General features: G+C 44.3%; 1 protein-coding gene across 6 annotated transcripts in view; it reads left to right on the top strand.

Moving 5' to 3' along the window:
- The window catches only part of DACH2 (dachshund family transcription factor 2), a 673528-nt gene that overhangs the window by 600608 nt on the left and 47981 nt on the right, over positions 1-24939 (top strand). The window contains exon 9 of one of the 6 annotated variants that reach the window (XM_075940749.1): positions 10559-13266. The exons of the other annotated variants lie outside the window; for them this stretch is intronic. Within the exon in view, the coding sequence (XP_075796864.1) occupies positions 10559-10854 (296 nt within the window). The 3' untranslated portion in view covers positions 10855-13266. Of the gene's footprint in view, positions 1-10558; positions 13267-24939 lie in introns of those variants that run through there. 6 annotated transcript variants of the gene reach the window in all.

Below are 24939 nucleotides of genomic sequence, written 5' to 3'. Positions count from 1 at the left end.
TCATGGTTAGCCACGACTTACAAGCCCTCCAGAGATTCTCTCTCCAAACGACTAACTATACCACCTCAAATTCTAAACTCACTACAATGGTGGACAAACCCCTGGAATATGTTGGAAGGTGTACTGTTCCATCGATCTTCTCCACACTCACTATTGTGACAGATGTGTCACTCATGGGTTAGGGAGTACACCTAGGCACCATCACAGCTCAAGGCAAATGGTCCTTTATGGAACAAACCTTACATATCAACCTTCTCGAGTTGCGACCCGGTCAGGTATGCATGCCAACATTTCCAATCCTACATAACTCACAAGTCCATTCCATAATGACAGTCAATACCACCTGCATGTACTATATCAACCGACAGGAAGGGGCGCGATCCAACTCCCTTTGCACGGAAGCCATCAGATTATGGAATTGGTGCCTTACACACCAGTTACCCCCATAGCTTCATACCTATCTGGAGTGCTCAATGTCACAGCAGACACCCTAAGCCGCACGTTCCATGATCAACACAAGTGGGAGATGAACAGGAACACGCTTGCACTAGTTTTTCATCAGTGGGGCAACCGGATATAGACCTCTTTGCCACCAAAGGAAACAGAAAGTGCCACCTCTACTGTTCAAGAGCAGCTCTAGGGAAGCACTCCCTCAGCGACGCCTTTTCGATCACATGGCATGGTCCCCTTCTATATGCCTTTTCGCCCTTTCCTCTCCTTCACAAGGTGCTCAACAAGATCAGAATAGATCGTGCGCGAGCCATACTTGTGGCACCAGTGTGGCCCAGGCAGACATGGTATCCTTACCTCTGCAAGATGACGCTACCAGATCCATATACCTTCCCACTTCATCACGACCTCCTATCGCAGAACTACAGGAGGGATCTCCACCTGGAATTCCACAAGCTACATCTTCATGCCTGGCTCCTTCATGGCTTCAAGATGCCGAAAATGCCTGTTCAGAACCAGTGAAACATATACTGATCAATAGTAGGAGACAGTCCACTAGGAGAATGTATCTCTACAAATGGAACAGATTTGTGCTTTGGTTCAAGAGTTCCCACATAACATCCCCTGTGCACGCACCCCTCCCCGTCTTATTGGACTACTTGTTACACCTGAAACAGTCAGGCCTAGCTCTTACTACTATCAAAGTACATGCAGCTGCCATTGCAGCATTTCATCATACAGGTCATGGGGTCTCATTTCTCGCTGACCCAACGACGAAAAGATTCCTTAAGGGGATACAGAATACCTTTCCACCAGTCCGACCACCACTTTCTGGGACCTCACCCATATTCTCAAGAGTCTGACAAAGCCACCTTTTGAACCACTGGCAACCTGCTCCTGGTCTCATTTATCAATGAAAGTCTCATTCCTCGTGGCAATAACCTCCAGTAGAAGGGTGAGTGAACTCGCCTCACTGATGGCTGATCCCCCTTATACAGTATTCACAAAAGTTAGGGTGATACTTCAACCACACCCTAAATTCCTCCCCAAAGTCCTTTCTCCCTTTCATGTCAATGAACCTATACACTTACCTGCATTTTTTCCTAAGCCTCATGCCAATCCAGTTCAAGCAGCTTGGCACACTCTGGATGTTCGCAGGGCACTTGCTTTTTATCTTGACTGCACCAAACCCTGGCAACAATCCCCAAGACATTTTGTCCTATGAGGAACGATCCAAAGGACAGGCGGTCTAGTCTCAGAGGATTTCTAAATGGATCTCTTCGTGCATCCGACATGTTTTGTACTCTGCAACAAAGACTTACCTGAAACGATTACAGCACATTGCACCAGGGAGATGTCCTCTACTACTGCTTTCCTCAGCATTGTCCCTCTACAGGATATCTGTAACACCACAACCTGGTCCTCGGACCATACTTTTGCACAACATTATGTTCTCTCTTCCTCAATTGCATCTTCCATGGCAGTAGGACAGGCAGTACAGTCCACAATGACTAGCACGGGGCTCCAAACCCACCTCCTCGGATCAACAACTGCTGTGTAGTCACCCAGAGTGGAGCACCCATGGGGACCTCTCAAAGGAGAAGAAAGGTTACTCACCTTGTGCAGTAACGGTGCTTCTTCGAGATGTATCCCCATGGGTGCTCCACTACCCTCCCTCCTTCCCTGGCTCGGAGCCCTTAGTTCTGACGGGTACAGAAGGAACAGAGGAGCTGCACCGCACGTGCGCCTAACAGATTCCAATGACACAGGGGTGCTCTGGCGCATGTGTGGCACGGTGGAAACAGCTAGAAAGATCTCCAGTCACCGGCGCGAGGATGCACCAGCACCTAGAGTGGAGCACCCACGGGGACACATCTCGAAGAAGCACCGTTACTGCACAAGGTGAGTAACTCTTTCTTCCCAAATGTCAAAAATAATTGGAAATAAACTATTGTCAAATATATGAACACAGTGAGGTTTTTGTGCCTGTAGCTTTTTTTCTAATATGTTCTATCTAGTATGTTCACTTTCTAATTAATAAAATTCAGTACTTCCAATGAACTTTTCTTGTTTGTTAGTGGAAATTTGCAAACTTTATTGTGTTTAATATTCTCCTCCAAAGAATAAATAATAAAAATAACATCAAAACTAAGTGAAGAGTTAGGCCTGGATATAATTAAGCTTATTACATTAACATAGTAATATATCATTAGTCTTCCAAAGCTTATGATAAAATATCTTTATAAATGTCTTGCATTGAATTTATCACCAATCTTTCACCAAGAGATGAATTTAAGGTAACCCTTTCCAGCACAGCATTTGAGTCACAGACTCAAGCAAATTCAGTAAAGTTTAGCTACTTCACCTTATATTTTCTAAACAATAATAATTAATTGTAAATATGTAAATCTAAAGGAATTACAGGGCTATTAGCATAAGTAAATCTAAAAATCTGTCAACTAATAGTTCAAAAAATCTGAACAGTATAACGGAACAAGATGGTTTATAAAAATTATTTGAAAAACAATAAAATGTCTGTTTTGTGTCTAAATTTTATACGGTCAGTGTGCATTCACCTCAGAGTTTAAGTACCCAATGGATATGTCTACACTGCAGTTAAATACCCACCGCTGACCTTGTGCCAGCTAACTCAAGGTAAGGGGCCATTTAATTGTGGCATAAACATTTAGGCTTGGACTGAAGCCTGAGCTCTGGGGCCTTCTGACCTTGCAAGTTCCATCCATGTAGTTTTTTTTCTTCTCAGTATTATTAAAGAGATATTCCCATAATACAAGAGCACGTGAAATGAGGTGCATGCTGATTGCACACAACATTGACTGTAAGAGCCGTATGCTCCCTGTGCACCTGGAGGGCAGGCATCACATGGCCCCAGCCACCCCAGCCTCAGAGCATGGGAAGGAAGGGTGGTGCACGGCCCTAGCCTCCCCAGTCCCGGAGCGCAGGGAGGGCAGGCACTCAGGGGCATCAACACTCCAACACCAGTATGCCTACAGGAGGGTGCAGAGTCTGGGTAGGGCCAGGCTGGCAGTTTGGGAAGACAATGCCTTCCCCTGCGTATTATACCTGCTACCCACAAATATGTTAATATCTAGTTTAGGCAAAGTTTATCATCTTTAAAAATGTTATCTGGTTGTGAACAACCCATGCTCCAGTTTACTCTGTGTTTAGTTCTGAGTTCTTGTCTGCAGCACACAACGGCTACGTCTAGACTGGCATGATGTTCTGCAAATGCTTTTAACGGAAAAGTTTTTCCGTTAAAAGCATTTGCGGAAAAGAGCATCTAGATTGGCACGGACGCTTTTCCGCAAAAGCACTTTTTGCGGAAAAGCGTCCATGCCAATCTAGACATGGTTTTGAGCAAGAAAGCCCCGATCACCATTTTCGCGATCGGGGCTTTTTTGCGCAAAACTGTTTTTAGCTGTCTACACTGGCCCTCTTGCGCAAAAACATTTCCAGAAAAGGGCTTTTGCCCGAACAGGAACATCAAAGCATTTGTGCAAGAAGCACTGATTTCGGACAGTAAAACGTCAGTGCATTTGCGCAAAATCAAGTAGCCAGTGTAGACAGATGTCAAGTTATTGCGCAAAAGCAATTGCTTTTGCGGAAAAACTTTCCAGTCTAGATGCAGCCAACATGAGTACCAGGTTGTATGATGCTTCACACCACGTGGGGTTTGTGGAGCTAAGGAATACTATGGGGAGTGTAGTGAAAGAAAGAGAGGGATCTGTAATGTACATGAGGCCCTAATATATCAGAGTTTCATGCCAACAGACCATCTCTGTGTTCCCCAAATCCAGCTCCTATCCTTGCACATTAAAGCTGCATAGCTTCTAACTGCTAGGGGCATCTCTACAGCCACAAAAGCTAGGGCCAGATTTGCTTCTACCCTGGCCTTTGTTGCTAAGTAGTGCATGTGTTTAGCAGTGTAGCTTTTGCTTTTCTTTATCAAAAGGAAGGGTTATATTTGAAACTCTTGTTCATTCACATAGCTGATCAAATCCTGGCCACATGCCATTGCGTGATCGGATTTTTCATTTTCTATTACATACAGTTCAGGCAATGCACTTATTCATCCAAGCAGTGGATCCTTGGGAAATAAAGGCACAAACATGGAAGCACCGTCCAGAAAGTCAGTGTGAATCCATTATGCATTAACGCAAACATTTTATTGTTTTATATATGACTTACAAAAGCATAAACCAGAAAGCATTTCTGCCCTAATTTGCCACTAAAGAAGAATTGAAATGGTTTTTTTCCCCGTGTTTTTAACAGCAAATATGTCAGGAATATCAATTCTTGGATTTTGAATTCCCTGCTTTTGCTAAAGGATTCCTTGCATTTCAAAGAGTGGAGAACTGACACAGGAGAGTTCTCCATGTTCAGTGGAAGGGGCATAGTATTTCAAACTTCAACAAAGAAGGCTATTCTCTCACTTGTTTATAAGGGGTTTGAGATGCATAGATGTTAACAAATAACTGTCTTCAGCATTCACTTGTTCAGATTTCAGTCACTTGTCCTTTGTAATGCCCCTCATTCTCTGTTGCTCAGTGGAATCCTGGAGAATTAACATGGTAAAATAGATCTGATATGGTGATTGTAAAGAACAAGCATAAAACGTTTTAAAATGTAATCCTTGTCTGTAATCACTAAGGACAGACACCAGATACATCATGTTCTCAATGTTAAGAGCTGAGATCTGGTGATTCAGTGAAGGGGATGTTTTGCTGATGGATAAGAAGAGCTGATGAGGAAATGGAACTGTAAGGTCGTCCTTTTGCTGCTTTTCCTTCTTCCAGAATCAGGAGTGTTGGAATGATTTTTATAGTTGGCTGCTGCTGATGGAAACAATGTGTTTGGTGTTTGTTATTACTGCTTCAAGCCCGGGCATGCAGTAGTACTATTTCAAGTACCATGGTCCAGAATGGAAAAAAGCAGGACACTTTTACAGAAAAAACAGCAAAAAACAATATTTATCACTGTGTATGCAAATCCTCTTTTTCAGGTAGTCCGTTTCTCCCCTTCAAATATCATTGTACCCAATAATGTCCATCTTCTGTAAACTCCCACAGGCTACCTCTCATTGATCTTCACTTCTCCCAGGCTGTGTCTACATTGGCACCCCTTTCTGGAAAAGGGATGCTAATGAGACCAGTCGGAATTGCAAATTCCGCGGGGGATTTAAATATCCCCCGCGGTATTTGCATGAACACAGCTGCCGCTTTTTTCCGGCTCAGGGTTTTGCCGGAGAAGAACGCCAGTCTAGACGGGATCTTGTGGAAAATAAGCCCTTTTCCGGAAGATCCCTTATTGAAAGTAGGAATAAGGGATCTTGCGGAAAAGGGCTTATTTTTCACAAGATCCCGTCTAGACTGGCGCTTTTCTCTGGCAAAACCCCGAGCCAGAAAAAAGCGGCTGCTGTGTTCATGCAAATGCCGCGGGGGATATTTAAATCCCCCGCGGAATTTGCAATTCCGACTGGTCTCATTAGCATCCCTTTTCTGGAAAGGGATGCCAATGTAGACACAGCCCCAGTGTTTAACCTTGCCAAACCAATCCCTTCCCCTTCTATCTCAGAAACTCTCCAGCTACGTCTAGACTGGCATGATTTTCCGGAAATGCTTTTAACGGAAAAGTTTTCCGTTAAAAACATTTTCGGAAAAGAGCATCTAGATTGGCACGGACGCTTTTCCGCAAAAGCACTTTTTGCTGAAAAGTGTCCGTGGCCAATCTAGGCATGCTTTTGCACAAAAAAGCCCCGATCGCCATTTTCGCAATTGGGGCTTTCTTGCGCAAAGTAAATCTGAGCTGTCTACACTGGCCCTTTTGCGCAAAAGGGACTTTTGCCCGAACGGGAGCAGCACAGTATTTCCTCAAGAACACTGACAATCTTATATGAGATTGTCAGTGCTTTTGCGGAAATTCAAGCAGCCAGTGTAGACAGCTGGCAAGTTTTTCCAGAAAAGCAGCTGATTTTCCGGAAAAAACTGGCCAGTCTAGACACAGCCTCCATGTCCTCTCAGCTCCCTATAGCCCAAAACCCATCTGCTTAGACATTCTCTTTTCTCTCTCACAGCCTGAGAATCTGCCCCCACACACCAAATCTATCTCACACAGGCTTAAAATCAGTCTTTGTGTGCACAAATGTTTCCAGGATCAGAAACCTATGCAAACATACATGTGTACATATATACTTGAAACAGGAGAAAAGGTGTAAATGCAGATGATTCTCCATAATCATTTACATGAGTGTTGTTCATCTTTTATTATCCCTGCTTGTAGCTGGGTCAGAAAAACGATAGCAGAGGTAACGTGCATATCAGAAATCACTGCACAACACCTGAATACAGGTCCCTTTTTCTGCTCTCTTTCCTTTTTTGTCTCTTGCTTTCAACCTCTGTAATGGAGGCTACAGAGTGCATATCTAAGCTGGCTCATATTTCCCTTCTATGAGGAGAAAATGAAGTAGCCTTACCAAAATCTTTATTTCGTCTTTCTGCACCTGCAGCCTATGATGAAAAGACCTCCAGTGGCAGCCAAATATACTGCAGCCTCCCAGGGTGGAAAAGTTCTAGCCTCACTAGTTCAAGGTGGTAAATGGTACACCTTTGGGACATCAGCCTTGGTACATTGTTGGATCCTGATTGGTTGGGCTTAGTCCCATTTGACTATCCATCTATGTATAGAATAGCCAAAAAGAAAAAAAAGTCACAGGTACATTTTTAATCTTTATCACTTTTAAGAATTATTCTTCTTATTTTAATGGTAAATACTGTTACCAATAACAGCCTTCTGGATTCTTTGGGTAGCTATGTGGATTTAGGATTTGTTTCTGGAATGTGCTACATAGAAGAGAGGTGAAAAGTACCTACAATGCATACTGCAGTCTGTGGGATAAATCGTATTCTTACATGCACTCACATAAATCTGAAATAACTGTATTAAATAAATGGAATTCCTCCAGGTTTACTCCTGTGTCACTAAGATCAGAATCCATACATCTGGGAATTTAGTATACTCAGAATTTTACAGGACAATTTCTGCTTAAATCATAATATAACCTCTATTAATTTCCTCTTTAGAAAGTGCTATCTATTATTTGAGACGGTTGAGCTTTTCCTAGTTAAAAAAGAAAACAAAAACCCAGTTGCCATTAAACAGTGTGTTTTGAAGACCACGTAGATTTTGTGCAGAACACTCAGTCATTTTGTTTCAGACATGAGGCTTCATCTTTCTTTTCTATTGAAGAAATAACTGATAGTGATCAGTGTGATTATTTCCTATATATAGAACATTCAGTTTTTTATTATGATATTACCAGGACATATCTTTGGGGAAAGAAGATATAAACATGTTTAGCCTCTGAATATCAACTGTGTGAAAATGGTATATTACCTGCTAGAAACTATACATGTAGGTGACATAATGTTCAAGAACTGGGCCCAACTTTGCTTACAAATCAGCTTGATGATGAGGTTGCAAAAGTTATATTTTCACTGGTTTGACAGACTGAATTTATTAGCTTCTTGAAATTGATTTTGGATGCCTTTCATTTGCCATTGGGCTAAAGTCAGAAGCAAAATGATGATATACCACATTTTTCTCTCCTATCTTTTTATTGCCTAAGTATTGTTATTGAATAAAAGACATTCAGTATATTTCAAGAAGAAGGCAGAGAGCTTGCTTCATTTTCTTTTTAATTGACATTAGTTTAACTGACTGCAAGTCTTACTATTCACAGCTAGCAATTGTGGGGAGGGAGTGTGTTGGGGTGTCAGTTTCTGTCAGAGCTGAAAATGGAACCTAGAAGAACTGCCAAACTTTGTAGTGTTTTATTTACTTGGAAAGAATGGTGCAAAAGTAATATTGATGCAGCACTCTGAAAGTGTTCAAGTTGTTATCGGTGGGAAGATAATGTGAACTCAGCAGTATCATTGCTCTGATCTTTGGTTAAAGTCTTACAAAACTAGATTGCTGTTTGATTGACAATCTTGTCAGAGAGTGAATGAAAACTGACACTCTAATATTGAAAATGCAACGTTTACAAAACTTAAAGCTTAAGTTTTCTCATGACACTGCTGCTTTTGTGAAAGTGAATTTCACATGTATTTTTAAATAAGTATACCTTGCTGGATGCAGTTAAAACTTATCATTTTAGTTTATTGGCTTAAAAAAGACACTTCCTAAAATATTTGATACAGATGTTTAATAGGAGCAATATGCCCAAATTGTATTTGTGACACAAGCATTTATCATTTGAAATCTTAAGTGGTCTGGTTGTTATCACAGGTCAATACTAAATTATGATTATATTCCTCAACAGAAAAGGCTGTCCTTTCTAGCTTTTGCAAGAAGATTTTACTAAGGGTGCATCTACACAGCACAGTTATTTCGAAATAATGGCCATTATTTCAAAATAATGCAAGAGTTTACACAGCAATTCGTTTACTCCAAAATCTGTAAACCTCATTCCATGAGGAATAATGCCCATTTCAAAATAGCTATTTCGAAATAGGGCGTATGTAGACATGGCAGCTGGAGTTATTTCGAAATAAGGGGACTCCAGGAAATCCCACATATGTGCTGCTGGCTACTCTGTCCACACTCATCAGAACTCTATAGTTCCTCTTCCCCAGCAGCCCTTAAAGCTGCACTCCCAGGGGAAAGGGTTTATGGCAGGGAGCTGGCCCTCACGACCTCCAGCCACACTGCTGCTGCCACAACCACTCCAAGGGCCATCATGAGTGACCCTAGAGCCCCCCAAAAGCCCTCCTCCACTCCCAGAGAGCAGTCTGATGGCGCCCAGGAACCTGCCAGGTGCCACAAGAGGCATGTGCCGTCCTGATCTGGGGTGGAGATCCTGGACCTCATTGGGGTGTAGAGCGAGGAGGAAAATCTCCAGGATCTGTGCACCAGGCGGCACAATGCCAATATCTACAGCTGCATGACCGATAGCCTGACCACAAAGGACTATATCTGGACCCATCAGGAATAGGTCCAGATGAAAGTGCAGGAGCGCTGCCAGGCCTATTCCAAGGTGAGAGAATGCAGCCCACTCCTGCACCTATTACCTTGACCTGGACCTCATCCTGGGGGGGCAGTGCAGCCCCTTCCCCACTCCTGGTGGTCGACTCAGGGCTGGAGACACCTGTCGTTGCCCACCAAGGGACCAAAGCCTGTCATGCAGAGGAGGAGGAGGACCCCGATGCAGCCAGCACCATGACCTCGGTGACACGGGAGCAAGTACTTCATGGCTTGGATGTGTCCCAGGCATCCTCCGAGGCTGGAGAAGGTTCATCAGGTGTGTGATCTTAGGCACATGACACATACAGGGTGGAGATGGAGGGCGGCGAGGGGCTGGGGCACGCTCCTCACTCGGCCTTCTTGGCCTGGGGATTGCGCTGCAGTCTGTGCACATGAATACATGTGCAGCACCAGTCTGGGCCACACAGTCCGTAGAGGCTACACTACAGCACTTCTGGGCTCTTACAGGATCTGGAGAGGCCAACCACACTTCTGACATCCGGGTGGGACACCCTCCCACCACAAGCCACCACAAGCCACCACTAGAAGAAGGCTGGGGACATGGCCACATACTCACACACTCAGGGGTGCCTCACACAGTGCATGGGCATGCCTGCATGCTTGAGGAAGCACCTGCTCCTGGAGAAAGTGCTGCCAGGTGTAGGAGCATCTGCCACTCACACAGCCCTCCCCACCTACATCCTTACCCCTTCTTCCTCAATGGCCAGGGACACAAGTCCTCTCCCCTTAGGATGCCACCACTGCTGGACCTGACGTATGTGCGGCACTGAGGCAAGCCCAGCAGGCCCAAGGCCCCACCCTCAGGATCCCAATGTGGCTGGCAACTTCCCATGTCTGCTTGTCCCCGGGATATGTGGGGGGGGGGAACTCTGCTCCTTCGGGACATCTGGGCCTCTGTAGGAAAGGGCCCGCTGTCCAGGCCACAGATGGCCTTGCTCCCAGTATATCACCTTTATCTGATCCAAGAGCTCTCAGTCTCGGCTCACAGATGAGGGCAAGGGTTCAGAAATAGGGATGATGAACCGTCTATCTTTATTCTCCACAGCCAAACTAGATGCAAGAGAGGTCCAGGCGAAACTGCCCCGGACAGTCACCCAAAACCAAGGAAGCCGCAGTCACCGGAGAATGCAGGAGGAGCTGCTGCGGGAGGACATCTCCATGCTCCGGACCCTGCAAGAGATGCTGGACCAGAGGCTCCAGGAGGACATACAATTGCGCAAAGAGATATGGAGAGAGTTGCTGCAGCACGGCTGCACCATGTGTGTGACCATTCAGTCTCCTCGCCCACCTGGAACCAACTCCTGCTCCTGCTGCTGCTCCTGCCTCACCTCTTATGCCTGACCCTGTTCCAGCTTCATGTTCTTCTGCTCCCCCTAGCCTCTCCTCTCCCTGTGGTCACCTAGGTCTCTGCACACAAGGCGGTGGAACCAGCTGAGCCAGGCACCAATCCCACTCCCAGCCCTGAGTATCTCCTCCACCCTTGAAGGTTCTCATCCTCTCCCCCCCATTCTCCTCTCCTAGTTTCTTTCTCCAGTGCCTCCCCAGTTATTTTGACCCCAAATAAAAACCACACACAGTTGATTGTTTCCAAAAAACAATTTCAGTTTTATTGTCCCTGCAGGGAAGGGGGAGAAGGGAAGGGTGAGGGTGGAAAGGCAGAGAGTGCTTTTGGGGAGAGTGTCACTAGAGTCCTTGTGAGAAACTCTCCTTCTGAACTTCCCGGATGCACACCCCCACCTGATCAGCCTGCTAGATGGCAGATGTGTGCGCTGTTCAGAGGCCGTGCTGACCTGGCCTGCTCCTGCTCCCCACCCAGGGAGGAATGCACATATGTTGTGGAGCACGCAACATGCAGCTACCACTCTGTAGGGATGTTCCACTCCCCTATATCCAGCTGGGTCAGGAGGTATCTGAACCTCCCCTTGAGATGCCCAAAGGCACCTTCCACTAACATGCGGGTCCTGCTGAGCCTAGCATTACAGCATTCCTTGCTGGGGTCATGGTGTTCAGTGTAGGGTTTCGTGAGCCATGACATGAGAGTGTAGGCTGTGTCCCCCATGATGAAGAGTGGCATTTCCACGTCCCTGACCCTGATGGTGTAGTCAGGGAAGAAAGTGCTGGCTTCCTGTTTCTGGAAGATGCTGGAGTTTCTGAACACACGGGCATCATGCACCTTCCCCAACCACCTGACGTAGATGTCGGTAACCTGACCATGGTGGTCAACAAGGGCCTGCAGGACCATGGAGAAGTAGCCCTTCTGGTTAAGGTAGACAGATGCCCAGTGGTCGGGGGCCTGGATGGGGATGTGGGTGCCATCAATAGTCCCCTGTGGTTGGGGAAGCCCATGGCAGCAAAGCTGGTAACAATGGGGTCCACGTCACTGAGGTAGATGACCCTGCACAGCAGGACAGTGTTGATGCCCCTCAGCAGCTGCAGAAGGAGACAGAAAAGAAAACAAAGAGAGAGAATCAGAGGGGTTCCAGAGCCCTTGGGAGGTCTCCAAGCCCACCCCCACTTTCCCCTGCCAACCACACCCAAAGCCACCCTATACATAGCCCATCCCCAAAAGGGCTGTTTGAGGGCAGGTCTGAAAAACCTGGGAAGGGAGCACCTCTTCCCAACACCATACCAACCCCCTCTTTTCCTAGGGTTCCCCATTCCGGCATTTCACCACCCCCTCCTGGAACAATAGCCCGAGAGCACTATACCTTCATGACGAGGGCTCCAATGGTCGACCTCCTGATGCTGAACTGGTTGCCAACAGATTGGTAGCTGTCTGGCGTGGTGAGCTTCCAGACAGCAATGGTGACTCGCTTATCCAGGAGGATTGCGGGGTGCATGTGTCTGTCCTGTTGTGTGAGGGCAGGGGTGAGACAGGCACACAGCTTTTGAAAGGTCTCCTCCCTCATCAAAGTTCTGGAACTGGTGTCTAGTCACCAGAAGCAGCAGTGCATGGTGGGGTGCAGCTGGAAGAGCTGTGCCTCCAGAAAGATGGTGAGGGTCTCCTCAATGAGCTGGGTGTAGTGTTCCTGCAGCGCCGGAAGGGCAGCCTACAGAAAATGCTGCAGGAACTGCAGCACGGCAGATGGGGCCGTAGTGTGTCCAGAGGCAGCTCCGGCTCCAGTTGGCAAGCTGAAGTGTCTGCAAGGAGAACCACAGCAGTCAGAGAAAATGCTTTGTTGTTCCTTAGAGAGGTAAGCAAGCAGGAGAAGAACCTGAGAAATGGCTGTACAGCACGAGTCTCAGATAGCCTGCATCCTGATGCCCTGCCTGAAGTGGTTCTGGGTGGCTTTAAATACAAGTTAGCGTCCAATCAGTGTGGATGCTCTATTTTGAAATAGCTAAGCGATATTTCGGTGCATTTTTGTGTATAAATGCGCTATTTCAAAATAAGCTATTTTGGAAAAAAAATCCAAAACAGTGTATTTCGAAATAAGCATGCTCTGTAGACGTACTCTAAGAGTCAAGGTCCCATCCTCTTCCCACTGAAATGAATCTTAAACCTTACATAGACTTCAATAATGCTGGACCAAGCATGTTGAATTAGAGTTTTAGTGTCAATATAATTGAGAGTGTTTGTCATTGTTTCACTTACTGTAGAAGCCTGTGTTTTCAGGATGTTCTTGTGCATATTGCAGTATGCTTCAGGGAAGTTCATGTATTTTAGGTATATTTAAAACAAACTCCTTATAATAATTAAACTTAATTAATTTGATATTTGAAAGTTGTTGTCCAGATGTTTTGGTTTATTAAAAATAATTTATCCCTACTGTTTACCTACTGCTTCTGTTTTAAGGCTTAATTAATACTTTTTATATTAATATTTTTTTAAAATAGTTGAAATAACCAAAACATTACTGAAGAAGTTAAAATGTAACCATGAACTAGGTTTTGTTGGTTTCCATATCAAAACTTGGGGAGCATGGAAAAGTCCAGAGTTTCCAAAACTTATCTTCTCCTACCCTCTGACTTCTTCCTTTGATGCTTATCTTCAAATACAGTTCCCCCCCCCCCCTTTACTTATCCATTATCTTAGGGGGCTTTAATATGAAAAAATGGATTGAAAGAAAAGTTTAAGTAATTAATCAGTGTTAAACAATTCACCAAAAACATTTGCCAATTTCTGTTAATTAATTGACATTATGTCCTTCCCTCACACCATGAGCCACATACAGTTGGACTGTGCCAGTTTCACTGAAGCTGCTCTGACATTTGAATCAAATTTTTAAAACTATCTCCCAAATTGCACTTGTGAAGTTTGCATGTACACACATGTAGAAGAGAAATTATCTATTTACAGATCTGAACTGAATGAATGGCTGATTTGAGAATGAAAAGTATTTATCAAGATATAAGGAAAAGAAATTATTTTCAAATACCTCATTTATATCAAAGTATTTTTTTATAATGAGTACTATTTGAGTCCTCTTACACAGAAATCGGACTCTGAATTTTATTTGAAAAATTCTTTAAATATGTGTCTCAAATTCCTTTGGGAATAAATGTTGTTTGTATTTCTTAAACTGTGGCAACAAAACTAAGAAACACAGATATCCCTATGTTAAAATGTATTTCTTGTTAAAATATTATCCATTTGACAAGATTTTCTCAAGGTTACAATTTCTACTGAACTGAAATAGTATTAACTGAAATTTCCGTATTTTAATGTGTTAGACTCTTGCTTTAACATTCAAAAAAATCTACAGACACACCCATTGGTAGCAAGGAAAGTCACCACACTGCACTTCCCTTCTCCCAGTTTTCATTCTTCTCTCACACACTTATATATACAAATGAAGTCACCTGGTCAAAACACATTCAAGAATTTCACTTCTGCTATGTTTTATCTTTCTTGAGTTGTATATTTCATTTATTTACCAGTCATCTGGTAAACTTAAAAGAAGTCTACATACATATCTTATATTTAGTCTCAGTAAGTTACAGTATTGCAACGTCTTCCTACATGTCATCATAATAGACAACACCTTGTAAATTAGACGTTTAGAAACCATAATTTTGCTAATTTTTCAGTAAAATATTTTTGAGGTTTATTAGATGTTAAATAAAGATTTAATGCCCTTTCTTATACCCCAATCTCATGTTTAAAAGACAAAAGAGAGAAAAACATGAAAAGATTAAAATCTCCATGGCGCCTTCAGCTAATGACATTTCCTTAAAATAGATAAGTTAGTGTACCTCTCTTAAAACAGAAGCCTTAATTTACTGTTTCCTTTCATCTGTTGAAATAATTGCTTTTCTTTTTTTGCCTTCAGTAGTTTGTTCTGGTCATTAACATTTCTGTAAAATGAAGTTTGAAAGGTGCTTTTAATGCTCAGATAGACTACAGTGCACATTTGGCTGTTAAAATCAACCTACTTAAGGCAGAACTAACATTTAACACTCTCAGCTATTTGAAGTAGTTGACTGCCCAGTTTAATGGTGCTGCCAAGGGCAATGAGCACATTGCTTGTTATTATATTTTGGGGTAGGGGTTGTTATTCTGAAAACATTAGCTGAAATCTTAAATATAGCACTTTCCCACTAACAGGCTGTAAACTATAATTTCTTGGGGAACAGCAGACAAGAGACACTCAGCTTTGTTCCCTGCTGAAGTTGCATACTGCAGTCTTTGAGCTGAATGATTTTTCATGCGAGTTTTGTTGAGGAAGACACGATCAATCGAAATGCAGTAAAACCCTAATGTAATGCAACTTCACCATAAGCAGTGTTCTCCAATAATCAGAGCTTCAGTTTGCACATTCTAACACATCAAGACAATTTGTCTTCCATTCTGAATAGAGTTTCCCCAGAGCTGGGACTGCTTTAAGACATTCTATGGGTCATACTTAATACTTTCTCTTTTGTGTGTATTTGTGTATACATGTAAAGTATTTGTAAATGCATTATTCATGGTAAAGTTAGTGCACACAACTTCCATTAAAGAAAATGAAACCAATTATTTGCCTGGTGAAGTCAGGGAAAACCTTTGCATTAATCTTCTGTAGGAGCTATGCATGTACATTGAATAAAGAATTTAACCCCAAGAGATAAATAACAGAGGGGATGTAGAATATCCATTATTTCTGTTCCTATCTCTGGATCCTGACTTCATAGCAGTATATCTTGCTTGATGAACAATAGCTGAGAAAGAATTAAAGATGAAGTAATACAAGTTTCTGAATAGATGTAATTGAGAGGAGAATTTGTCTCATTGTTGTATACCTGGAGAAAAAGGCAGTTAATACAAAGTGAGTAATAAGCCTCCAATTTAGATCAATTACACATTTTACGGGAAAGCATTTGAAGGGGCACAGCATGGGCTGCAGTTCCAGGAGAGACAGGAAGCCTGCCTTAGTGCCCCTGCTTCACTGCTGACCAGGAGCCACTCAAGATAAGCACCTCCTGCCTCAGCCCTGACCTCTCCGCCCTCCAAAGCCAGAGACCCCCTCCTACACCTAAAGCTCTCATCCTCAGCTCCCCTTCAGTGCCTGCACTCTAGTCAAATTGTCAGGTCACAGGCATCAACAATTTTCTTCAACTGGGTCGTGAGAAAAAAAGTTTGGAAATCACTGACTTAGGGTATGTCTATATGGTGATAAAAAAACTGTGATTGACTGGGGTAAGCTGACTTGGGCTTGTGGAACTTGGGCTATGTCTACACTCGCGGCTTCTTGTGCCAGAAATATACAAATGAGGCTAAGCGTGGAATATCGCCGAGCCTCATTTGCATACCTAATGAGCCGCCATTTTTGCAGAAGAGGCTCTTATGCCAGAAGGAGCTGTCTACACTGCCCCTTCTTGCGCAACAAAATCCCTCTTGCGCAATGCTGTTCTTCCTGAAAAGTAATTGGCGTAATGGCATTGCGCAAGAGGGTTTTTGTTGCGCAAGAGGGGGCAGTGTAGACAGCTCCTTCTGGCGCAAGAGCCTCTTCTGCAAAAATGGCGGCTCATTAGGTATGCAAATGAGGCTCGTCGATATTCCACGCTTAGCCTCATTTGCATATTTCTGGCGAAAGAAGCCGTGAGTGTAGACATTGTTTTGTAGATGTCTGGGCTCTGGCGGTAACCCAAGCTTTTGGGCCCTTCTACTCTGAGAGGGTCTGAGAGCTTGTGCTGCTCCAGCTTGAGCCCAAATTTTCTATACCACAATTTTTAGCTTCATAGTTTGAACCCCAAAAGCCTGAATCAGCTGACTTGGGTGAGCGGTGATTGTGCCACGAGTTTTTTAACTTCATCTACGTGTACCCTTAGGTCCCACTGACCCAGTGAAATCAGTAGGACTTTCTCACATGAATAAGGTGAGCACAATTTAAACCCATGGACTTGATTTGAGCTTAATCATTTAAAAAACTTCAAACTGTAGGTGATATATAATATGATCCTAGTTGTTTTCTGTATGGTGCTGAGTGGCTAAAATTCACTCAGTTTAACTTAAGTACCCATGCAGCAGATACTTTGTTTGGGCCCAACATGATTTTGATTGCTGTTTCCTTTATGTTTTTTTCTCCACCACATTACTTTTTCTGCACAGTATTATTTTTGAAAGATTGCCTTGGGTCAAATATTTATCAGTGCAGGTCAGTTACAGAAAGAGTTCATTAATTCTTTTAACTCCAGACTGAATGATTAATTTACATGGGAAATTGTGCCAGAAATGGTACAACTTGCATTTTCAATCAGTAGCTTTTTTTTAAAGCCAAGAAATCCAAACAAAATAGGTCATGAATTAAGAACGTGTTTTGTTGTTTGAGAACAGTGTGAGAGGTAACATACTACTTTCTTAATCTGAACAGAGAATGGTTCCTTCTTTCTTTAAAATTTTTTGTAATATTTAAAAACTCATTTACAGGTAATAAGATGGATAAACTTTCTGATCGGGTATTTAATGATTGCTTGGAAAATCAGTGACTGATGACTTGCATGTTTGTACGAGCTTCACAGCTACTTTTTTTGTTTTGCTGGGTTGCAACAACCTTTCTAAAATTGTTGGTGCTCACGAAGCAATTTGGACAGCATCAAGGTGTTTCAGAATTTTACAAAACCTGATGATGCTGATTTCAAATACGACTTTCAGTTTAGAAAACATAGCTCTGCCTTTTTAATAATCTTTAATTAAAAAGTTAAGTTTGTTGTTTGCTCAAGTGTTGTAAGAACGGTTTGATATATTTTACTTTAAATAGCAGCACACAGCTGTAGCTCATTCTATGTCATCTAAGTGAGTTTGCACATGAAATAAGATTACCATCTGAGCAATACTGAAGGGAGACAAGAGCATATAAAAAACAGTTAAACACTTTAAAAAAGTTCCTTTGAAGAGAGAAATGTCTGAGCAAACTCTTCAGTTTTACAAAGAGATGTGAGATCACATGCACATTGATTTTGGTACATGCAGTTGATTAAACTTCATTTTCCTGTGCTATCATGAATGGATATGTCAGCCATTCACCCATATGGAGTGCAGTGTCAAAGCAGGGAAATATAATACTGTTGAAATGAGCTAAAGCAGTTACAAAAGATTAGTTATTAAAACTCATGAGTTGGAGTAGTGTTAAGTAAAAACTGAAAATTAAAAGGATGTTTGCATTTATTCACCACACAGAAAAAGTAATACATCTTATAAACATCAAATAATATTGCTTGCGATAACATACTACCCATCTTACTTGGGAAATGTCCCACTACTAAAGGATCACTTGAATGAGTTTGCCAAAATTTCTGTATTTTTGCATGGTGCTTTTCTGCATGAGCAGTTATTTTTTTATATTCCCATGCTAGTCTTAGGAGCCAGACAAAAACTAATTTTAAACACAAATTTAAAAGCTTCCATTTAATAAGAAATGTCTCGTGTGTTTTTTTAACTTCCCTAGAAAAATAACAGTCTACCTTAATGGGAACTACTTCAAGAAACTTTAAAAAGGTTTGCAAAACTCAGATTTTACTAAATTCCCATATAGTATAGCTTCTAAAATAATAATTCCAAATCAGTGATACAAGATAGGCACACATTTCATTATTATAAATGTGTTTGAACAAAATAATTAATACTATTTATCCTTCGTTTACCTCTCAAGACCAGAATTCAGGTGTTTGTGTTTTGCCTGCAGCAGATGTTGGCACATTATTAACAGAATTTACATGTGGGTCTGTGTTTTACTGCCAAACATTAGCATAAACATCCCACAGAAAGAAAGAGTCTGTTTCTCTTCATATTGGCTTGCAGTTTGAAGCCCCTAGCCTAGTTAATCAGGCACAGTGGCCCATATTAGCCTTTAGGGCTTAGAGAGAAAGAAAAACAGTAGGGAGTCAGGGCCTACCAGGTAAGTTCTGTTATGAAACATTAGTTTTGATCAACCCTTTGGAATTCAGATCTCTTTTAATTGTTTAGGTCATCAAATGTTACAGGAAAAGTGTAGAACCCTTTTACATTTTACATGTGTGTCAAATATTTACCGTATATACTTGAGCATAAGCCGACCCGAATATAAGCTGAGGCACCTAATTTTACCACAAAGAACTGGGAAAAAATATTGACTCGAGTATAAGCCTAGGGTAGGAAATGAGGCAGCTACTGGTAAATGTAAAAAATGAAGATAGATACCAATAAAATTACATGAATATTTATTTCAAAGAAAAACAATAACCTAGCTCTGTAAGTGGAAAAGGGGGTCAACAAAAACAATATGGTATCAAAAATACCGTAACTCCCGCTCAAAGTCGTCCCGCCAATCCAATGAGCCCCTGAAGGGCCGCCTGCAAGAAAGCGCCCAGCGCCAGCACCAGTCACACACGGGAACAGACGCATGCTATCAGCCCCACATCATGCTTTATATGGCCACCCACCACCAGAGTATCCAGGGGCCAGATTTTCAAAGGTATTTTAGGCATGTAAAAGTTGCAAATAGGCATCTAGTGGGATTTTCACTAAGCAGGGGAGGTGTTAACTCCCACTGAGAATGCTTTGTCCCCAGCTTCCATCCTGGTCTTATGATGTGCATTTTCCCAGAACAGCACAGCCCTTGTGGGGCTTTATATGCCACCGTTTGGTCTTTGAAGTAGCTGGGGCTTGATCCATCCATGGCATTGACGAGTAGGATCAAAGCCTTAAACTGGCATTGGTAGCTGACATACAGCCAGGGTCTCCAGCACGGAGAAGGCAAGCAGCTACAGTCTTTATCATCTGCAGGCTCTGAATCAGCTCTGCCATGACATCTCATGATGAGCCAGAGGAGAAGACTTCAGACACTCACCGGGTCTGCCTCTGTGTTCTTAACAAGGAACCCCCGAGCAGCCGCAACCCAAGCGGCCGGCAGAGGCTCCGAGCGCCCCGCGCAGCGACGGCCCCCGACACACGGAGCCCAGCCCGCTCCCGGCAGCGCCCCCCGCCCCGAGCGCCTCGGTTACCGGGGCTGGAGCTCCGGGCTCACGCGGCTAAACCCGGCCGGCGGCAGAGACACGCTGAGCCCGCCCGCCTCAGTTCTTGAGACGCTGACTCGAGTATAAGCCGAGGGGGGCATTTTTCAGCACAAAAAATGTGCTGAAAAACTCGGCTTATACTCGAGTATATAGGTAAACATTTTTCATTAGTTAATGCAAAGGTGGGGAACGTAAGGACCAGGGGCTGGATGCAGAGCCCAGCTTACCTGTATCTGGCTCCTGAGGCTCGGAGCTCACACGACAGCATTGGGGAGCCCACACTGTACGGGGTGGGGTTTTTTTGTTTCTCACTTGTGTGCAGCCCCTGACTGACTTTTCTGTGGGTCAGTTGCCTCTGACCCAGAAAAAGTTCTCCACCCTTGAGTTAGGGGATGTTCCATCTGGTATATTTTTTGATGTACAGAGAATCACTCCAATGAAATATTCAGATACAAATTTATCTACTTGCTCTTCATTTTGGTGTGCAATGTTCACAATGACCCTACCAGGGTGTTGCTAGAAGACTCCTTCCTTTCATGGCTAAATCTATCCTGACATTCTGAGTCACCTGTGCATATAATAGACTAGAAGACTTACCCAGTGTTGGGTCCTTCAGGGTAGAAGGCTGGTGGGGATGAGGGGATCAGGAGTCAAGGCGGGGGTAGAGGGGTGGAAGGTGCGGGGAGTGTCTCAGGGCAGGGGTTTGACTATGGGGGGGGGGGCTCAGGGCAAGAGAAGAGGATGCAGAAATCAGGGCAGCAGATGAGGGGCTTAGGGCAGGGGTCTGAGAGTTGTGGGGGGGGGGTGCAAGGCAGGGGGGCTTAAGCCTGGTAGTGCAGGGATAGGGGGCTGGGAGGTCTGGGGGGGGCTCACTGGGGCCACAACTGCTGCACCCTTGCTCATGCAGCAGGCCCTCGTGGGGGTTGGGAAAGGGCCAGGGCTACACTGGTCAGTCCCAGTGGTGCTTCTGGGTGGTGACATGACAGTGGGGCTTCTGGGTGGTACCCCTCCCCCCTCGTTCAGCACTGAGAACTCTGGCCCCAGTTGGACACTCTCTTCGTGGAGTGGCCACCCTCTCCCCTCCTTTAGTCACTCTGCAGTGTAACTGTCCCTTGCACTCCTTGCCCCCACTGGTCATTGCGGAGCATAGCTGTTCCTGCTCTCAGTCCCTTCCCTTTCTGTTTTATTTGAATAATTTGCTAGTCAAGTAGTCAATGGAAATTCCATCAACTACTCGATCAATTGTTAGGGAAAGGCAGTTACAGCACTCACTTCCCGGTCTCAGCACAACCCCTTCCTCTCCCTCTATACACTCTTAATGGGACAGAGAGGTCTCTGATCCCCCGCCAGGTCTCATGACAACCTCCCTGCTGCCTCTCTGCATTCTCAAAGGAACAGAGCAGTAGTAGCTGGTCCCACAGGTCTCTCTCAGCACAAGCCTCCTCCTCCCCAATTGCCACTGGGCATTTTTAAAGGAACAGAGCAGCATTAAAAATACAGAGTGGCAACCCAAGGGGTGGGAGAGCTTGTGCTGAAACCCACGGGACTGGCTCCTGCTATTAGGAACCCATCGGGAATGCGTGTCCATTACACTGGTGACCTCGACTGCTGATCTGGGGCAAGCAAGTGAACTGTTCTCTTTTGAAATCGTGATCTGACATGACAAAAAAAAAAGAGCTAGGGAACCCCCTTTTCCCCTCCTTTCATATCCCCACAGAGTTTGATGAAACATGAACACCTCAGATTGCCAGTAAAGAGTTTCCATTTGAATTTAAAAAGAGAGTGTGGGGAAACATGGACTGGCATATGGAAAGCCATGGCAGAAACTAAAGTGCTGAAAAACAGTAATAGTAGTAAAAAGTCTAGAATTTTGCAGTCGATATCTATGGCAATAAGATGGTTTAAATAGCATGCCACACTGCTGGCCTCCCAAGTATTGGAAAAGATGAGGGAACTCACTAGTCATCCTGTTACTGAGACATGGGCTGTGTCTACATTGGCATCCCTTTCCGGAAAAGGGATGCTAATGAGACACTTCGGAATTGCAAATCTGCGGGGGATTTAAATATCCCCCACGGCATTTGCATTTACATGGCTGCCACTTTTTTCCGGCTCGGGGTTTTTGCCTGAGAAAAGCGCCAGTGTAGACGCGATTTTCCGGAAAATAAGCCCTTTTCCGGGAGATTCTTATTCCATATATGCAAGGGCATTTGGATTTGACAACCTTCGGGTTATCCCTTATTCTGAGCCGGAAAAAAGCAGCAGCCATGTAAATGCAAATGCCGCGGGGGATATTTAAATCCCCCGCAGACACGGGCAGTTACTTTGGGCTAGTCAATTTCTAAAATGGTGACCAGCTGGGAACATGCTAATGAAGCACGGGATATAATCCCGTGCTTCATTTGCAATTTCGGTTGCCCTCATTAGTCTTCCTAGATCGAACTAGGGGGTTAGTGTAGACATACCCTTAGCCCACATCTACACAGCAGGCAGTTATCATATATATAGTAGCCCAGTATCTGTGAGTCTGTAATGCTGAAATGCTGGCTGTTCCCTCTGGGGCGTGCTCTTGCCTCAAATGCTGGCTGTTCCCTCTGGGCGGCGCTGTTGCTGAAATGCTGTCTGTTCCCTCTGAGCGGCCCATGCTGCATGGGGAGTGTGGGGCCCAAACGGCCACTTGCGAGACGGAGCGAGAGACTGGAGGCTCAGGAGAGAAGACCGACGTGGAGGAGAGAGCTGAAAATCCCGTCTTATGACGGGCTAATTGGCTAGTTTTGAAATACTGTCAAGATGGAGGACTCCTGTAACCCTCATTGTACAAAGAGTAAGGGAAGTTGGCAGAAGAGTGCTCTATCCCAAAATAAGTGCTGTGTAGATGCTCCCAATTTCGAAATAAGCTATTTTGAAATAAGGTATGCAATTTATGTAGCTCAATTTGCGTAGCTTATGTCAAGTTAAGTCCTGCTGTGTAGATGCACTCTAAGGAGCCAGATTACTAGATTACAGAGCCCATAGTAGTTTACAGCAGATCAAGAGCCTGTAGGGATTGACGAACTGGTAAAATAATTTAAGTTTTATCCTGAAATTTAATAAAATATAAGATTCAGTAAAGTTGCAGCCAAAGGCCTTTCTGCATCAGGCATGATACAGATGGTGTCCATGACAGAGCACCACTACCTTCCCTCTTAAATTAAAGATGATAGCAGACAAGAAGAAAATAATTCCTTATGTTTCATGTTTGTGAGTGTACTTCAAACCAATGCTTGACTAAGAGGCTGTGTCTACATTGGCACCGCTTTCCTACTTTCAAGTAGGAATAAGGGATCTTCCGGAAAAGGGCTTATTTTCCGCAAGATCCCGTCTAGACTTGCGCTTTTCTCCGGCAAAACCCCGAGCCGGAAAAAAGCGGCAGTCATGTTCATTCAAATGCCACGGGGGATATTTAAATCCCCCGCGGCATTTGCAATTCCAAAGTGTCTCATTAGCATCCCTTTTATGGAAAAGGGTGCCAGTGTAGACACAGCCAGATAGAAGATATTATAATTCTGGAATATATGATCAGAATATTTTTCTCCTTGTTGTCCACGTTCAGAATTCCTACACTGCGCAATAGAAACCACAGAGAGATAATTCTTACTTCGTGTATGTATGTTTCTAAATAAAGCCATAAGTAGAGTCTCAATCATATTGTAAAGTATTTGCTAGTATTTACTTTTGAGACTTGCTTTATTTTTAAAATGCAGTAATAATACTGGTGAATTTCCCCTATTTCCACTAATAATTATTTCCTGAATTAAAATGTCTTGGGTTGACAGCACCAGAGAAATTAATAGGGGTATGTCTACACTACAAAGTTAGTTCGAACTAACGGATATTAGTTCGAACTAACTTTAATAGGCGCTACACTAGCGCTCCATTAGTTCGAATTTAATTCGAACTAGCGGAGCGCTTAGTTCGAACTAGGAAAACCTCATTTTACGAGGATTAAGCCTAGTTGGAACTAGCTAGTTCGAATTAAGGGGTGTGTAGTCCCTTAATTCGAATTAGTGGGAGGCTAGCCCTCCCCAGGTTTCCCTGGTGGCCACTCTGGCCAACACTAGGGAAACTCGTCTGCCCCCCTCCTGGCCCCGGACTGCTTAAAGGGACACGGGCTGGCTATGGTGCCCGTGCCAGGTGCAAGCCTGCCAGCACCCAGCCAGCAGATCTTGCACCTGGCACGGATCGAGCCACCTACCCAATGCCCCCCAATCCTCCCCCTCTTCCCGGGACCAGGCTGGCGGCTCCCGGGAGCCTGCCCGGGACCGCAAGAGGCGGGCACCAGCCTGGGCTAGTGCGGACATCGTGGACCTTGTCCACGACTGCCGCACTAGGCACAGGAAAGTGGCCGGCTAGGGCAGGAGAGCTGCCAGCCTGGCCACCCAGGAGCAGGTGTGCATGAAAATCAAGGTGGTCCACTGAGACCCCCGACCCTGAGCCCTGAGCTTACAATGGCCGTCCTGAGTCAGACCAAAGGTCCATCTAGCCCAGTAGCCTGTCTGCCAACAGTGGCCAACCCTAGGGACCCTGGAGGGGATGGACCGAAGACAGTGACCAAGCCATTTGTCTCGTGCCATCCCTCTCCAGCCTTCCACAAACCTTGGGCAGGAACACCACTCCTACCCCCTGGCTAATAGCACTCCATGGACCCAACCTCCATGACTTGATCTCACTTCCCTTTAAACTCTGTTCTAGTTGTAGCCTTCACAGCCTCCTGCAGCAAGGAGTTCCACAGGTTGACTCTTTGCTTTGTGAAGAACAACTTTCTGTTACTACTTTGAAGCCTGCTACCCATTCCTTTCCTTTGGTGTCCTCTAGTCCTTCTTTATGGGAACTAATGAAGAACTTTTCTGTATGCACCCTCTCCACCCAACTCCTGCTTTTAGAGACCTCTATCCTGTCCCCCCTCCGTCTCCTCTTTTCTAAGCTGAAAAGTCCCAGTCTCTTTAGCCTCTCTTCATATGGGACCTGTTCCCA

This window comes from Pelodiscus sinensis, chromosome 13 (assembly GCF_049634645.1).
Source record: "Pelodiscus sinensis isolate JC-2024 chromosome 13, ASM4963464v1, whole genome shotgun sequence".
NCBI classification, from domain to species: Eukaryota; Metazoa; Chordata; order Testudines; family Trionychidae; genus Pelodiscus; species Pelodiscus sinensis.
This window is presented reverse-complemented; position numbering and strand designations above follow the sequence as displayed.